Raw genomic sequence first — 17,854 nt, forward strand, 5'->3', positions numbered from 1 at the left:
GTAACTGTTTGTAAATAAGGAAGTATACTATGGAGTATTATACGTTTGAATATCCAGAGTTATCTTTGCACTGTGGAAGTTTGTATATGCATCATCAGCGCCACCTTATTACCAAATCAACAATTTCTCCGGTCCCCAACAACATTGACCCACAATCTTACCATCATATATATATACTCCATATATTTAATATTTGGACTAAAATACTCATAATTAAATTTTATTGTTCCAAATATGTTGACATGAATAATACTATAAAGCAATCATTTCTCAGAAACAAAATCGACAGGACCAACCTGATACACATATTATTAAAAAAAATCGTTTCCAAAAAAAACAATTATTGAGGTACTAATCAGTTGCATGTGGTCCAAAAATATATGACGCATAGGAAAAAAACAAGAGTAGTTTATGAGGGACTAATACATTGCAAAACAACAATATAGGAAAACAACGCGTTTGGAACTTGTTTTTGAGGGATTAGTTTTATACTCCCTCCGTCCCACATAATTTGACCCAGTTTTCCATTTTGGGCCGTCCCACATAATTTAACTCATTTCACTTTTACCATTTTTATAGTGAACCCCACATTCCACTAACTCATTCCTACTCACATTTAATTTTATATTTCTTAAAACCCGTGCCCGGTTAAAGTGTCCCAAATTACGTGGGACGGAGGGAGTAGTACTACAGACAATATCCATTGAAAAATATTCGAATGAAATCAAACTACAATAATAGTCATAGAGAAGTGATCCATTAGACTTATACAATTGTTTCAGTTTTTTTTATATAACTTCAACCTCTTGGGTCTGTTTTATAAACACACACACACACTCACTCTCTCTCTCTCTCTCTCTCAAATGGGGAAGTCTCAGCCTCACATAATGATGGTAGCATTCCCTATGCAAGGGCATGTAATACCTCTGTTAGAGCTGGCGCAGGTTCTAGCCGCTCACGGTATCAGAGTCACGTTCGTGAACACCGAGATGGTCCACGATCGTGTTGTTAGCTCCTTCGCGGGGGAGAGTCTTGTCGGGTTCGTGTCGGTGCCCGATGGCCTCGAGCCACACGAGAGATACGTTCCGGGGAAGTTGACGGAGGCGGTCTACACCATCCTACCCGGCAAAGTCGAAGCCTTGATCCGAGAGATCAATGACCACAGCAAAATCAGCTGTCTGGTTTATGATCAGTCCATTGGCAGCCTTCACCAAGTTGCCCGAGACGCCGGGATTCGTTCGGTGGCCTTCTTGCCTGCCGCGGCGGCCTTGCTTGTGTTGGGGCTTCATATTCCTCAGCTGCTCCGTCATGGGATTATTGATGACCAAGGTCACATATATTCTCGACCAAACTTCCTATTTTTTGCCAATTTGTTTATACTAACTTAATTGGGATTTTGACTCTGTGTGACTTTTTTGTTCCGATTTGACAAATATGGCCAGTGAATTATTAGTACATAAACGTCTCATATAGGCTGAGACTATTCAATATTTTAACTGCCGCGCGCGAGTCAATTCAACAATTAATAGACCCGTTACTTAATGTGTGTGTAACTGCAAATTATGTTTATAATGAATTTAAATATGATCTCATAACAAAACAAATGGAATAAGTTGAAATCAAAAGTTGCAGGAAATCCGCTTGATAACAGTCCACTTCAATTGGGACCAACAATGCCCATCGTGAATCCGACACACTTCGTCTGGCACACTGTCCGAAACACGACACTGCAGAAACTTATTCTGGACATGATGAGACAGAACAACAATTCAATCAACTCGGCTGATTGGGTGATATGCAACTCGGCTCTTGATCTCGAGCCGGGTGCATCCACCCTAGCCCCACAAATCACGTTCGTGGGGCCACTTCTGGCAAGCAACAGGCTAGCGGATTCCGCTGGCCAGTTCTACCAACACGACAAAGATTCCCTCGAATGGCTAGACCAACAGCCGCCCTCCTCGGTCATATACGTGTCATTTGGGAGCTATGCAGGACTCGGTCCAGCCCAATTCCAAGAATTAGCTCTCGGGCTAGAGCACGCCAACCGGCCTTTCCTGTGGGTTGTGAGGCCCAATGCTATGCCCGGGGTTGGGAAACCGCAGTTTCCCAATGGCTTCTTGGAGAGGACCAAGAGCCAGGGGAGGATTGTGGGTTGGGCGAACCAACAAAAGGTACTGAGCCACCCTTCGGTTGCGTGTTTTGTGAGTCACTGTGGTTGGAACTCGACTTTGGAGAGTGTGAGTAATGGGGTCCCTATGCTATGTTGGCCTTGTTATGCGGATCAATTCATTAACCAGAGTTACGTTTGCGATATTTGGAGAGTTGGGCTACAACTGGGGCGTGATAACGGTGTGATTGTCCCGTTCGATGAGATTAAGGAAAAGATCGAACGAGTGGTCGGTGACGAGGAGTTGAAGGGAAGGGCATTGCAGCTCAAGGAAATGATGGGCCATGGTGCAAGAGAAGGAGGAACTTCTCACCAAAATCTCAAGAATTTTATAACTTGGCTACATGAATGCTAGGAGAGATGAGAATTTGGATTATTTCTCATGGGCTGTGGTTTAATTTAAATATGATGTGGCATGCCCTCTCAATAATACTTTTTCACAAAGAAATATTCGAAATTTTCATATCTTGCTTGCCCATGTCTGTTTGTATATATCTATTTATCAAAATATATGGGATTTTTTTTAATTTCCTTCAATTTGCTATGGACTATTCAAGTTGGATATAGTGATAAAAGTGGGATGAATTTAAATCATGAAATTAGATAAGGTAAATTTAGGAATTTGATAGAGTACTGAATACTGATAAATAAAATGGATTGCAATCAAATATTCAAAACAAAGAAATATTCTTATTGATTTCGTGTTAACACCTTTTGATTGAAAAATATTTTTTCACTTCTGTCAATTGACAATTGTGTGGATACATATTCTTTTAGATATAATACTATGTTAAGCAAATAATTGAATGATAACATGCGATCATAGGCAACTTAAGAAGGCAGAAGAATTACATGTTCTATCGTAAGATTTATGTCACAACTCACAAACAAAGAAGGATGATGTTTTTCTTATTACTCTGTATTGATAGATCAAAAATACAAAAGAAACGAGCTATAATAACGGAAACAAGATTATCTCATAACCTCAAGATAGTTACTCTCTCTTGCCTCATTTCGGTTGAATTGGCACACCCATAATATCAACAATATACACATGCTGATATTATATCATAAATATTAGACTAAGTTTATTAAACAATCCAAACAATAATTGAGACCAAAACTCAAAATTGAAATGCAAGAAACTTTAACATTGTCTCATTTGTTACTTCAAATCGGCGGAATGTACACGTCAATATTCAATGGACCCCACAATAAGCACTCAAACATTTGTAAATGAAGTGAGTCATTTAGAATATTTTGGTAACAAGTTATATTGTGCATATAATATTATAGTAATTTATGGTTTACCAAAATGGGTATGTCTAAGGGTATCTTTTAATCGAAGCAATTTTAAACACTGGAACAAAATTCCACTATACTTGTGAAAAATAATGTGGTTATAACTTATATGAATCTATATGCATGAGTCACGGTGAGACAAAATACAGTATATAGGTCAACCAGTACATTTATATGTCTACTTTAATGAAATTCCAAAATTTAAAAAGTAATCAGAAAGCAAATTCCAGCTTGTCCGGAGCCTGCTGGCAGCACACTCAGAAACCCCAATTTATTGTCTTCAAATATGGGGGCACAGCTTTGAGCCTTTCATGTGATTAATTCGTAATAAATTATAAACAATTAATATACTACTGTACTACTATACTAATGCAAATGAGAGATATTGCACTCTCTCAAGAAATCAAATTATACTGCTTATTTGTTTACTTCGATCTTTAGACTCATCGACATATATACCTCGAGTAGTTTATCCACTTTTTTATCGATCTAATTTTATTTTCAAGTTCATAACAATTAAAGTTGGTAATTGGCATCCGGAAAAGCTATGCAATGAATCCATCTGATTAATCTAATTTATAGCATGCGATTTTTTGATGATGTGTTTTTAAAAGTAATAGGAAAATGCTAATAAGTGTATTGATAGATTAACAGGATAAATTAAAGAAGATGAAAAAGCATATTGGCAGCTCATTTATTTCAAAGAAGAAGAAGAAGAAGGCTAGTATTTAATTTAAACAACAAAAGTTTAAGGTTAACAATATGGAGATACCTACCTAGCTACCATATAGTACAAAGTTTATGGGGAGTTGGGCAAAATCAAACTGGATTTCAAGACTCACACAAATCTTGTTTCACTAATGTTCTACAGTACATATCTCTGCCATGAAATCTAATTAAGTACTTCATTATAAAATTCTCGACAAAAAAAAAAAAAGAAATCGCCGGATTCCGTTTGTGTTGGAAAAAAAAACAGCAACTTTACTATACTATACAGCATTTGGGTTTGAATGCGACTGAGATCCGGAAAAATCAATCAATTTCTGCAAAACAAAAACCTGAGTTTTGAGTAGCACAATGTAGTTGGCTGTTTCTTCATAAAGTTGGTCAGGCTTATCTCATTGGTGTCGGATGGAATGAGGCTCTTTAGGACCTCCAGCTTGTCGGAAACGGAGGAGGCGCCGGCCAGTTGGCCCGCTCTGCGGTGACAGCTCTCTTGAGGTTTGCGCAATCTCCGGCTTGATTTGGCGGAATATTTTCTCGTCAGCCTCGGCGTGGGCTTCGAGGCCATTATGTCGGTGGGAGTAACTTTGGCTGCGACGGGAGAGAAAGGGATTGTTCGGTTGGCAAGGTGACGAGAAATTGAGTAACAAGGGATATAAGTAGAGGGGCATGCCACTGCCCCTGCTGTGGAAAGACCATTTTGCCATTTCTAAATCCTAATGCAAGCATATAAATTTGAGGTAATAATAGTGTAAACATGACTAGAATTACTTTATGGAGGGCATTTAAGAGAATTGAAGTGCATGGAGGAAGGAGAAGAAGAGGAAAGCACATGGAGAGCACATGGATTTAGGGAGAGTGGTAGCATAGCATGTGACAAAGTTAAAACACTGAAACTGTACACCACATTCCCTGCCCTGCATGCTTCCTCGATCCTTCTTCTTCTTCTTCTATATACAATCATATTTCCATTCTCAACACATTTAATCAAGGAAATTTAAATTACAACTAAAAAGGGGGATAAGTCTTCCCTTATTCGGTTTCATTCAATCTTTTTAATAATCTGGACACATATCCTCTCTATTGGCAACTCAATCATGTCACATGTTTCCATCACTAATGCACGTGAATGGATTTCGACAACTAAAAAATGCCAATGTGATTTCAATAGTCAAAATTTGATTTCAACAACAATTACTAAATGTAGGAAAGGATGAGTTTATTCTTAATGTGTTAGTCGCATTTGAATCCATTTCCCAACAAATTAAATATACTGAATCCATTTCCCAAATTTGGCGGTCGGCGATTGGCTGGACTATATTGTGCGTATTCAAGATAGAGATAGCTATCATATGCGTGAATTACTCTGGCCCACATGTCCTATGACCTAACTAGCCATCCGCCCAACGCATCATTTCTCTTTATTTGTAATCAAAGTTTATCCAATATGCAAAATGGAATTGTTTCTCCCATAGAACACATTCGTCCCACAATACGAGTCACTCTTATTATGGGCACAATTTTTTTTTAAAATAAAAAAATATAGTGGGTTGGAAAAGTTAATGGAATATGAGACCTTCTTTATTATATTAGTTTTATAATAAAATGTGAGTGAAGTGAGTTAGTGGAATGTTGAACCTACTTACCATTTATGATAAAAAATAAAATGTGACTCTTATTGTGGGAAAGACCAAAATAGCAAAGCGTGACTCTTATTGTGGGACGGAGATGGTAGTTGCAAATACTCCATATATTAAAAGTAGTAAAAATTTTAATTCAGAATATATATATATCTTGATAAACAGAGACGTTAGACCTCTGACGATATGTTGCTGTGAAGTTGTATACAACAATACTATATCATATGGAACTTGGTCCATATACAAAGATCATCGTTTTCTCGTATGTAAAGTAAGGAAAAAGTCTTTTATTTTTAATAAAAATAAGAGTAACATTAACATGATCATTAATTTATAGTATACAATTAATTGTTCAGATCTTTGAGCATATTTTCCCTGATAAGTCTCCTCAATATCTTCCCAGATGGTGATTTAGGTATGGCGCTAACAAATTGAACAATCCTAACTCTTTTGTAGGCTGCTGATTTTGATGAAACGTACTTTATTATGTCTTCTTCACTTTCTTTTGCTTCTGTTTTTATCACCACGCATGCTGCTGGAATTTCTCCTGCTTCTTCATCTGGTAAACTGCCACGAACCCATACACATTACTTATTTTTTTAAAATTCAATCTGATTTTGTAACACCAATAGTTTGCAAAAGTATAAGGCAACATTAATTACCCCACAACTGCAGCATCTTCTACCGAAGGGTGGGTTAGTAGTATTGCCTCTAATTCAGCAGGAGCAACCTGTACGTGACACATTTTAGAAAATTCGTGTTATGGTTCATATCAAACATATTGTACATAAAATGTTAATGAGTTAAAAACAAACTAATAATGAACTACTACGTCCTATCTTCTGCATTCTGGATTTAAAATTAGTTCAGCATTGATTAAATGGAGTATATTATATACCTGGAAACCTTTGAATTTGATTAGTTCTTTGATACGATCGACGAGGAAAACATCGCCATCATCATCGATATACCCGATGTCCCCGGTGTGGAGCCATCCGTCTTTGTCGATGGTGGTGGCCGTTTCCTGCTCGTTTTTGTAATACCCTGAAAATCAAATGACAACTTATGAGAAAAGCAGCCAAAAAACATTTGACAAGAGAAGCTTTACCTTTCATGACACACTTGCTCCTCACACAAATCTCCCCCGTGGCGTTCTTGGGAAGGGAACGCCCCGTGTTGGGATCGACGAACTTGACTTCCAGATTCGGGAGGATGAATCCCACCGAATTCCTCTTGGCAACCACAGTTGCATGGCTCAGCGTTATGCAACTGTGCTCCGTCATCCCATACGCCTAGAGACAAGACAAATAATCAAAAATCAAAATGGTGTACTTTTTCCATAAGAAAATGATGGTGGTGAGATTGACCTCTTGAACTTGAACGCCTGGGAATTTCCTCTCGAATGCGTTCAAGATCTCGGGGGCGAGGGGGGCTGCGGCGGTCATGACAGAGCGGAGGGCGAGCTTGGTGAGGTCGAACTCGTCCACGATGGGGTTCTTGACGAGGCCGAGCATGATGGGAGGGACGATGGGCGCGAAGGTGACGCCGTGGCTGATGAGGGCGCTCAGGAACAGCCGGAGCTCGTACCGCTGCATCACCACCACCTTGCCCTTGTTCTTGATGGTGGCGCAACAGATTCCGGTCAGCCCGTAGATGTGGAAGAAGGGTATCAGCCCCAGCGTCGACACCTTCCCGATCAGCTCTGGCCCTACGCTGAACAGTGTCGAACACAGGTTCGCCACCAGGTTCTCGTGGCTCAGCATCACGCCTTTTGACAACCCCGTTGTACCTATCCAAACCCAAACCCAAATTATGGCCTAAATAAAACAAAAAAGAGAAATTGTTGAAAAAAAACTCATTCTTATCTCATATCGTCTTGGTAATGATTCTGCCTCATCTATATATTCATGGAGAACCCTTCCCCTTTAAGGGGGTGAGGGGCCCATTTCTACGGGAATAAAGAATAAAAAATGACCTGATGAAAAAGGAAGGGCACAGAGATCAGTCTGCAGCAGTTTTTCTTGAATGAAGAGAGTGTTAGCCTTATCGGTGGCTTCAAGCAGTTCTTCGCAGTTTATAGTTCCCTCTATTCTATCTTCGCCTTGTATTATAACAGGCACTCCCAAATCTTTCACCTGCACTTTCATATACATTAATTATAGCAAAAATTAATCGAAAACTAAGTAATATAAACCTTATGATAGGTTGATCCATCAGTGACAATTAGCTTGGCATCTGCAGCCTCAACTTGGCTCTTGATCTCTGATGCATGGCCGTTGGGGTTGGCGCCGGAGAAGACTCCCCCTGCCGCCATGATGCCCAGAGCGAGGGTGGCGTACTCCGCCACATTAGGGAGGAGGACCACCACCACGCGGCCTTTCCTAAGCCCCAGTGACCTCAAGGCCTTGGAGAATCTGTAAATATTCCTCTTCACTTCTCTGTAGGTGTACCCTTTTCCCGTTATCGAGTCCACCACCGCCACATTGTCCAGATACGGTTCGATGCCCGAGAGCACAAACTCCGGCAGGGTAACATCTTTAGGGACTTCAACTGCTGGAAATTTGCTTCGGAAAATGATCTCTTCATTTACCAAGCTTTTACCTTCAGTTCCCATATTAGTTCTTTCCTGTTTTTTGATTAGGCCTAGGTTTAGAGCTTTTATAGGAGATGCATTTTGTGCTGATCATAACATACTCGTGTACTAGATTACTTTGTGTGTTTAGGTTAGAATTAGTCGGGAAGAAACTATTAGATAGACTATGTACAAATACAGAATCATTTTACATCACATAATATCTTGTCTGGGTGAATTAAGAAAGATGTCACAAGTTTGCCGTTCACACCCAACTTTCATCTACATCTTTTGTCCTAATTTGTGTCACAAACATCTTTACTCTGTTTTTTTCAACCATAGTTGTGTTGGTATCAATTAACGAGGAACGCTCAAGTGTATGCAAATGCAATGTACATCAACCTCAACTGAGTCCTAATTGCAATTAATAAATCACAGTTGAAAAATAACAAAACCCAATTAAGACATCCTAATTATGACGGTTCCTATGAAAATATTGAGTACTTGTAGATTAGCAGATCCTGATTGAAGATTAATGATTTCGAATTGAATTTAATTAGAAGAAAATGTACAATCAGACATTTTTGTTTGAATAATTCTGCAATTGGCATGTAATACACGAAACCAGCCCATTATACAAGTGATATTTCCTCCAAGTCAAACGGAAAAGGACGATAGTTCTTACGAAAAAATTCATCCACTTAATTGTGGGATCTTATGTAACTAGTGTATGCAACCCAAAAATCTCTTCCAAGGGGATTGGGTGCACCCAAAAATCAGATAATACGTAGCTTAAACCACCCAAAAATCAGATAATACGTTAACTGGATAAAAGAAAGTCTACTGTATGCTTCGGTGTGCCTTCATCTCGAAGGATATCACCGAGCTCTTTCTGGCAGATAAATAGACATATATCCCCTCATCACTGCTTCATTATTTTGACTAACCAGAAATTATACAGGGAACAGCAAAGCAAATGGAAAAATGAGAACCACATAGAAGAGCCAAGTTTGAAGCGAGGAACCTAGTAGCGGAGCCAGTAGGTCCTGCGCCTGAACCAGTTGTAGTCAGGCAAGCCCTGGACAGGCCCTACGGCACTAATGGCAACATCCTGCAAGGCAGCGCATTTACATAAGCAACTTAAAATATATTGAGAAAAAGTAGTTACTAAAGGCATCAGAGCTGATAAAGCATTCTGAACTCCATACCCTATCAAATATAAATCGGTTTGCAACACGTTTGATGGTGCTGGTATCTACAGCATCTATTCTGGCAAATAGTTCAGCATAAGGAATCCTCCTGCCATACGTAATCATCTGCAAACACAAAAACAATAAATTTGAACAGGGCTGTTGCTCGCCACTAAAGTGTCAAAATTAAAAACAAACTTTTCCCATGAGTAAACATGCCCACTCTTAACATCAGTTGAACAATTTATAAAGCATCAAACTTTCACAGTATTTATAAAAAGCTAATCCCTTTTAATATCTCAAAAGGTATACGCCAATCCTTAGGGAAATCCAATATAAAAAGCTAAAAGTCTTTTTTAATCAAGATCTACAGGAAGTCTAACAGGGAGTTCAAAAGGTGCTATGACAGCACCTCATCAAAAGATTAGGGCGTCATTACCTACCACAGGCATTGATAACTCTTAAGGAATTAATATTGATATTTTTCTGGCAATATGAACATTTCACTTTAAGAAGAATATTAGAATAGTAACTACAACATGTCAGAAAATCATAGAAACGACAAAGACAAGCAAAGGATTACGAAACAAGAAAAAAGACACTTGCAGTGCAGCCATTCAGTCCCCACCCACCCCACCCCACCCCATATGGATAATAGTTAACCTTAGATGATCAGTCCACCCATTCAGTCCTCCCCCCCAAAAAAAAGAGAGAGATGTGCACCCATTCAGGAATGTAAATGCATGCTTCATCAAATTTTGCTATTGAATCATTATATACTACATTACTACTCAGAAATCATACCTGACGTCCAATATCTTCAGCAACAGGGCTGCTTCCGTCAATGTGAAGCAGCAGAGAAGATTTCAACTGCGGATGACCATGTGGTGAGTTATAGCGGATGCAAATTACGAAAAAGTACTCAGAAATACAAAGCTTAAATTAAAAAAGCAAAATAGATGGTAGTCCCACAATTAAAGGTCGCCTTGCTTCACATATGACTTGAGCAAATTACCTGGTTACGAGCACGAATAACATCTGCTTCTGACACTCGGTAACATAGTTTGGTTAACTCATACATAATGGCATATGCCAAATCATCCAAGCAGTCAGGCTGCATAAGAGAATGCAAAGTAAAATCAGTCTATAGAGTCATAGAACATAAGAGCAAAATGTAAGACCAGTTCCATAGGCGCAGGACAATTATCAAAGAAATAGCAAAAACAGAAAGGCTATATATAATAAAAAAGTTCAGTACAAAGAAGGACAGATGGTTTCCAATCACGTTGACAAAAAATACATTATTAGACAACATATAAACTATACGGAAAACCTCCTCTACCAGAACTGTTACCAGGAAGAAAATGAAAGAAATAATAAATGTACAAGACAAGGGACTAGAAATTCTGACTACAAATGATGATGTGGAAAGAAAACTGAAAATAGAAGGTCCACGGATCATTAAAACCAGAAACAAGTAACAGGTCATGTTCAGAGAGATAGAGTCCGAGAGACTGTGCACTTTACTGTGCACTTTAGGGCCAAACCCACCTTAGCAACAGCATAAACGCCAAACAAGCCAGTGTCTTTGTAGTTTGTATTGAAAGCCATCATGCTCTCTGCTATTTCATTAATCCCAACCCTCTGGGCAAGCTCAGAACTGCATCCGACATTAAGAAAAAAAATTTGAACATGGGGCACAAGTGATACGGCAGAACTATATGAATCAAGTGTAGCAAATAAATACCCCATATGCTTTCCACCACCAGCACTTTTATTCCAAGAGCCCAGCATCGACTGCATAACCATTAAAGCAATCGAATCTGGATCTGTCCAAGAAGCTCCTTCAAAGGCAACTGCGAACTGGGCTAGTGGGATGTCATCATCACGCATCCTAACCTATATATATTTTGAAAATGTAGAAATTAAGTTAAAGCCCAAATTATAACAACCAAAACTCAAACAAACGAAAAGCATACCTCAGACCCCGTAAAAATTGATGGCGCTTTAGCAACCAGCTCAGAAGATGTTATTGGGTTTGATGACAACTTTGTGAACAGTTTCTTCACTTCCTCTACAAATTCTTCATGTTTCACAGCACCAGAACCAACAAGAACCTAGGGATGGAAACCACAATGAAAAAATACAACATTGTAACTCATAAGAAACAATATGAGAAAAGGCACAAACATACTAACAAACAAGCACGGTTCAATGATTTAAAACCCAGTGATGAATAACTACCGTTCTTGAAGCAGTGTAGTGAGTGGCTATGTAATCTTGTATATCTTTTTGGCCAATTCTCCTCACATTTTGAGCAGGTCCAAGTATTGTCCTACCCAGAGGAGTATACTGGAAAGCTGTGGCATGTAGATGGTCAAAGATAACTTCTTCTGTTTGTCCTTCTACCTACAATCGGTTATGACAAGGAAAAGACAGAACATGGCAACGTAAAAATGGGTCTGAATAAAATAACAAGCAAGGATGCAACATAATATGCGTTTCTTTACAAATTTTGAGAGGAAATATTCACTGTAGAGTAAGGGAAATTTTGAGAGGATGCAGCTTTGTGAACTAAAAGTGTGGTTCCCATGGAAAAAGTCATCCATTTGAATTAACACTGTTTAGCTAGCAATTCTAATTAGGCAGTGATGGATGAAGTATGAATCAATCACCTTAACTAATCATATTTGGAGTCTGAAAAAAGATCCTAAGAAAATGTCCGACTTTAGTATTATACATGGAACCAAGAAAGACACTTCCCTATAAATCAACCAAAAGTTTCAAAAAATTCACCTAAAGCAAATACAAACACAACACAAAATCAAAAACCAAAACAATTAAACGACAATATCAAACACGCATAAACAATCAGATATAAAACAGTAATCGACCAAAAAAGCAAGATCACTCAAAACTCAATATAATACCTCCTCCATCTCGCGAAGAATTACATCTCTCTCCCTGATAATTCTGTTCTCATCAAACTTCGAATTCTGAAGAATATCAGACAAAATATCTAGAGCACGGGGCACATCCTTATCGAACACCTTGGCATAGTACGTTGTCTGCTCCCTTGAAGTATAAGCATTCAAATGGCCGCCCATATTCTCAATCTCCTCCTCCAGTTGTCTCGCCGTCCTCTTCTCCGTCCCCTTAAATATCATATGCTCCAGAAAATGCGCTGTTCCGTTGGAGTCTTCGTTCTCGAATCTCGATCCGGCGTCAATGAAAACACCAACGGTAGCCGTCGTCGTGGCGAGATTCGACTCCGTCGCGATGCGCAAGCCATTAGGAAGGGTTGTGACTTTAGTGAGCGGTGCGGATAAGATCTCATCGTGCGAATCCACCGTCGGATGCGGCGAGTTGTAGCGGAGGAAACGAGGATCGGATTCCTCCAGCCTTTTCAGCTTCTCCTGCACGGCTAACGCCAATCGGTCGTAGATCATGGCGGTTGGTGGCGGAGGAGAAGGAAGGGGTGCATCGGCGGAGGTGGCGACGGCGGTGGAGTGAGATCGAGCGGAGGTGAATGGGCGGATTGGTCTCCGATTGCGGAGACCGAGGTTTATTAGCTGGCGGATCGTCATGGCCGCGGCTGTGGCGGTGGTGAAATTTGTATTCAATGTGATTAGGGTTTGGTGGTGGGGTGAGTAAGGTCAGGATAATAAACAAGCGAAGCCTCGATTCATTTCATACTTGCAGATCCGAAAACGGCGTCGTTGCACTTGAATCTTACTTCTTCTTTTCCTTCACATTCGGCCCAAGCCTTAAGCTAGTCCAATACACAAAATAACAAAATATAGGTTGTCCACAAATTATACTTTTTTCATCAAATTATGTAAATTACGACTAGAATACTTTTAATTATTTTCTTTACAATGTAGTATTTCACTCTGATACACAGTCGCATTATTTGGAGTCGCATTATTCGGATTAGCATATATCGGGCTCTTTTATTAGCTTTGATTTTTTTTGTTTATCAAGTAATTCAATCGCCTTTTAAATCCATTTTCACATATTATCTAAACACTTTTATAACAAACTCATTAAATTCCAAATAATCATATAATCTTAAAATTGGTAGAAAACTAAGGATTCGAGCTAAAAACTCGACATTATACACATTAAACGACGAATCAAAAAAATAAAAATATGAGTTTGTCATCATGGAATATGGCTTAATGCTTATTGAATTAGTTGGAGCGAGCTGATATACTTTACAAATACTTGTTGATACTCCGTTTCATAGTAGTGGATGAATTTCTTTTCGATATGAAGATTAAGAAAAATGTGTGTAATGTACTCCCTCCGTGCACAAAAAATATGACACATTGTAAATGGCACGGTTTAATGTGAAATTGGTAAAGTAAGAGAGAGGGGAAAAAAGTAAGAGAGAAGTAGTGTTAGTGGAATGTGGGGTGAGGGTCCATATTATTAGTAAGAGCATCCACAATGGATGCCCGATCGTCCGAGATCGGGCTCGGGCGTCGTCGGGCATCCATTGGAGACATCGGGCATCCATTACAGCCCAGAGCCCGAGCCCGATCGGGCGATTTTTCATTTTTTTTATTTTTAAAATTCTTTAAACCCTAATTAAACGACTATAAAAATACCTAACTTTCTCTTCACTTCACATACTAATACTCTCCACTCCTCTCACTTTCTCTTCTCTTTCTCATGTTCACACTTTCAAGAATGGATCCGAGTCAATTCCCAAACCCCCATGGTGTCGACGACGATATGCCGATGTTTGGCGACGACGGCGGCAGCAGCGGCGCCCGGTGGCCGGCCACGAAGACTATCGGGTTAAAACGCCTGGATCTGTAGGGTCCACTTTTGTTTCGGACTCTGAGTTCGATCCATTCTTCAACACCGACGCGTATCGGGTTGAGGTAATGGAGCCTAGTTGTGGGCAACCTCCTGCCCCTGAGCCGCCGAGGAGGAAGAAGAAGATGGCGTGGAAGGAAAAGGCGCCATCCGTCCCAGTCCTACTCCCATCCAATGAGCACAGCGAAGAGTACACAACAGGGCGTACTGACTACGAGTTGGTGGAGTACGTGAAGGTGGCTCAATGTTGGGTCGATATATCAGAGGATTCAATATACTCCAACAACCAGACTTCGGCCAGGATGTGGGATTGCATTGAGACCAGATACAACGAGCTGAATCCGAGTTGGGCATATAAGCGGACCAAGGTTCAGCGTCGCAAGTGTTGGGATCGGATCAAGCTCCACGTCAACAACTTCTCCTATATCTACAACACGAACATGGACGCAAGGGGCAGCGGTGAGAGCATGGAGGATGCATCAAGAAGTCGATGTTCGAGTACCATTCGCAGTTCGGGCAGTTCAAGTTGTACAACGTTTGGCTGATCTTGAAGGACAAGGCAAAGTTCTCACGACCACACTTCCTAGGGATAGAAAGCACGGTGGATCGCGACTAGTGGGGGAATAAAGAAGCGGGGAAGAAAGGGGAAACAATCAAGGGGTACGACATGTAGATCAAAAGACGAAACTTCATTATCAAATCATAGTCTCAGATCACGAAGCAACATAGTTTGAAAAAAAATAGTCCAACGAAATAAAGAAACACATCAGAGTTCTAAAACTTGACGTAGCGGAAGCATTTGAGAGTTGGCTACTACTATGTATGAAGACACAATAGCAACCGGAACATTTATTGAATACGGTCTTTGTCCAAATGCTCAACATCCTCCGTCCTCGTCAACGCTCAACCTGCACATAGGGAAAACATATGCAGGGGCTGAGTACTTGATGCACTCAGTGAACTCATGCCCAAAATACATTTTATCAATAAAGTTATGTCAAGCCCTCGTTGGGTAAAACTCGGTTTTACTTTAAAATGCCGAGAAACACTAAAATCATTTCCATCGTAAAATATGGCTGTACAGCCCATCATCATCACCATCCCCATCATGTACCATATCTGAACCATCATGTGAAACGAGAATGTGGCCACAAACTCGATCACTGGACCGGCCGACCCAAAGGACGGCTCACGATCCCCATCAGTGCACTAGTCTGAGTAGGGACTCACTCCCTAGTCAGACCCGAATTCGTTAACCATCAAAGTCTAGTAGGACATTATCCTAATAGACAATCAGATAGGCAATTCAAAACATAAAATAAGGCATGACATAACATTCAATCCACCCTTATCTCTCCATGAACATCTCATTGCAAATAAAAGAGTTTAAGTAATAGAGCCCACCTCAATAGCTTAGAAATTTCTTTTTATAACTTCTCGATCCGACTTTAACGAGCGTGCGAACCACCTTTTCGAAAAACAATTAAAGTATACATCAATCTCAAGAAGGAAAACATTTAGAATGCATGCACTCTAATTAAAGTATTTTATCTTGTTACTCGGTTTTCGTGCATTTTCGATTATTCGGCGGCCGCCCAAGGCGTTGCGTGCGACGCCGGTCGGCCGCTTACGCCCGTTCTTTCCTCCATTGGCTCCTCGTATTTTCCATGACGTCGAAATAAACTTCCAAAAATTATTTAAGCGCATAATTAATTTATCGCATTTATTTCTCTTCGCAATTATATTTATTTCGTACTTGGGATAATATTATTCGCCTTTCGAAACATTCCAGGATTTAATTAAATCATTCATTACGATTAAATCATCAGTCCAACATTTAATCATTTCCCCACCTTATATTTCCAAATTAACTAAGAAGCCCCAAATAAATTAAAAGAGGGCCCAAACTTTAATTAAACTTCCAATTTAATTATAAGGTCCAACAAAAGTGGCCCACCCCTTATTCTCCCCCATTCATCACCCCATTCGTTCTCTCTCTCTTCCCCCTCTCTCTCTCTCTTCGACATTTTCTTTATTTCTTTCAAAATTGGCTCGCGCCTCTGCCAATTTCTTCCCGTCGCCGGCCGATGCTCACCATCGTCGTCCCATCCCGTCGAGGGGTCATCGCTGCTGTTCTCGATCAGCCTCCGTCGCTGCCTCTCACCGCCGCCGTAGCAGGTCGCCATTGCAGCAGTTGATCGTCGCCATTGCTCGCTGTTCGCGGCCGTCGCTGCTGCTCGCCGGTCAGCCTCGCCGTCGTCCAATCACCGGTTGGCCGTCGCAGGGTCCGGCGGCGGTTCTGCCGTCCGTCAGCCGCAACTGCCGGCTGCCTCCCCCCGAAACCACTCCGAACAAGCCCGGAACCACCCCGAAATGTCCCGCAAGATACGTTCCTATTACAAAATTATGTTATTTCGCGTTTTCGATTAGTTACGGCGGTGTTCGATTGGTTTCAATTGTTGGATTGTTTGAATTACTTATGGGAGTGGATGTATGAACAAAATGTATGAATTAGCTACTAAAATTCATGCTTTGGGGATTGGATAGGGATTATATCTCAAAAAGATTGAACTTGATTGTGGTTGAAACAAAATGGAAGCAACTTCTTCTTCCTCCCCTTCTCTCGGCACTCTCTCGGCTATCTCTCTCTTTCTCTCTTTGTTCTTGTTGTAAGTGTAATATGAGAAGAGAAATGAAGAAGCTAATGTATTAAACTTGTGTGACCCTTGGGTTGTAGAATTGAAGATGGAAGGTGAAGGAGATGGAAACATGGAGAGTCTCCATGAAGAAGAATCGGCCGAGAGGGAGGAGAAAGAAAGAAAAGAAAGAAAAGAAAGAAAAGAAAGAAAGTGTTGGGCTCTCTCCCACATTTTTGGAATGAAATTGAGCTTCCACACTTTAATTAAATTTATTTTGGGATTATTTAGTTGCAAGCCCAAGTGTAAAAATTCTTTAATTGTTAGACTTTTTAATTGTTATGGCCCAAAGCCATTTTTATAAAACATTTGGACTCCAAATTGAATTTATTTGGGTCGGCCCAAGATAATTAATTTATTTTGTTCGTTCTCATTTTGTTTAGACCATTTATTAATTGCCCCGTAGTAGCTTGGTGTTGTTCCAAGTACTATAAAAAGTCCGGGTGTTACAGTTCAACGGAAGGATACAGGTTGGATCCTCCTCAGCTGCGAAGCGGACGAAGAACACCGCCGCTGGCGGTTACACGAGCAGCGGCCCATCTCCTGTGGATCTGAACGCTGAGCCGGAAGAGAGTTCCAGCAGGCCTACGTCTACTTTTAGACGTCCCATTGGCACCAAGGCTGCCAAAGCCCAAGCCAAAGAGAAGGTAAAGGCGGCCGCGTCCGGATCGGCTCCCCCGGAGGCTGCGCCTCTTCCGTCTACTCAGCTTGTGGCCTCAGCGATCGAGGAGTTTGGT

At 40.4% G+C, this 17,854-nt stretch overlaps 3 protein-coding genes across 4 annotated transcripts; 1 reads left to right on the plus strand and 2 right to left on the minus strand.

The window, feature by feature from the left end:
* The first annotated feature begins 800 nt into the window (after positions 1 to 800).
* Positions 801 to 2,630, plus strand: LOC121806621 (UDP-glycosyltransferase 83A1-like). 2 transcript variants are annotated; one of them, XM_042206737.1, is made up of 2 exons: positions 801 to 1,329; positions 1,627 to 2,630. In XM_042206737.1, exons 1-2 carry the CDS (start codon positions 864 to 866, stop codon positions 2,520 to 2,522), a joined length of 1,362 nt encoding a protein of 453 aa, XP_042062671.1. In that variant the 5' UTR covers positions 801 to 863; the 3' UTR covers positions 2,523 to 2,630. The 2 variants fall into 2 exon arrangements, with proteins under 2 accessions (XP_042062671.1, XP_042062672.1); XM_042206738.1 differs by having other exon boundaries at positions 802 to 1,329; positions 1,633 to 2,630.
* Positions 2,631 to 6,104: 3,474 nt separating this feature from the next.
* LOC121808122 (4-coumarate--CoA ligase-like 1) lies at positions 6,105 to 9,056 on the minus strand. Its single transcript, XM_042208485.1, has 7 exons — positions 8,027 to 9,056; positions 7,808 to 7,967; positions 7,200 to 7,621; positions 6,941 to 7,124; positions 6,731 to 6,876; positions 6,495 to 6,562; positions 6,105 to 6,399 (listed from the first exon to the last, which is right to left on the minus strand). Exons 1-7 carry the CDS (start codon positions 8,444 to 8,446, stop codon positions 6,177 to 6,179), a joined length of 1,623 nt encoding a protein of 540 aa, XP_042064419.1. The 5' UTR covers positions 8,447 to 9,056; the 3' UTR covers positions 6,105 to 6,176.
* A 140-nt stretch (positions 9,057 to 9,196) lies between these two features.
* On the minus strand, positions 9,197 to 13,265 carry LOC121808123 (probable mitochondrial-processing peptidase subunit beta, mitochondrial). The gene is made up of 9 exons (XM_042208486.1): positions 12,525 to 13,265; positions 11,839 to 12,003; positions 11,574 to 11,711; positions 11,342 to 11,493; positions 11,146 to 11,254; positions 10,610 to 10,708; positions 10,399 to 10,464; positions 9,613 to 9,720; positions 9,197 to 9,515 (listed from the first exon to the last, which is right to left on the minus strand). The coding sequence occupies exons 1-9, from the start codon at positions 13,179 to 13,181 to the stop codon at positions 9,429 to 9,431; spliced, it is 1,581 nt and encodes a 526-aa protein (XP_042064420.1). The 5' UTR covers positions 13,182 to 13,265; the 3' UTR covers positions 9,197 to 9,428.
* Positions 13,266 to 17,854: the final 4,589 nt, after the last annotated feature.

This window comes from Salvia splendens, chromosome 6 (genome assembly GCF_004379255.2).
Source record: "Salvia splendens isolate huo1 chromosome 6, SspV2, whole genome shotgun sequence".
In the NCBI taxonomy this organism is placed as follows: Eukaryota; Viridiplantae; Streptophyta; class Magnoliopsida; order Lamiales; family Lamiaceae; genus Salvia; species Salvia splendens.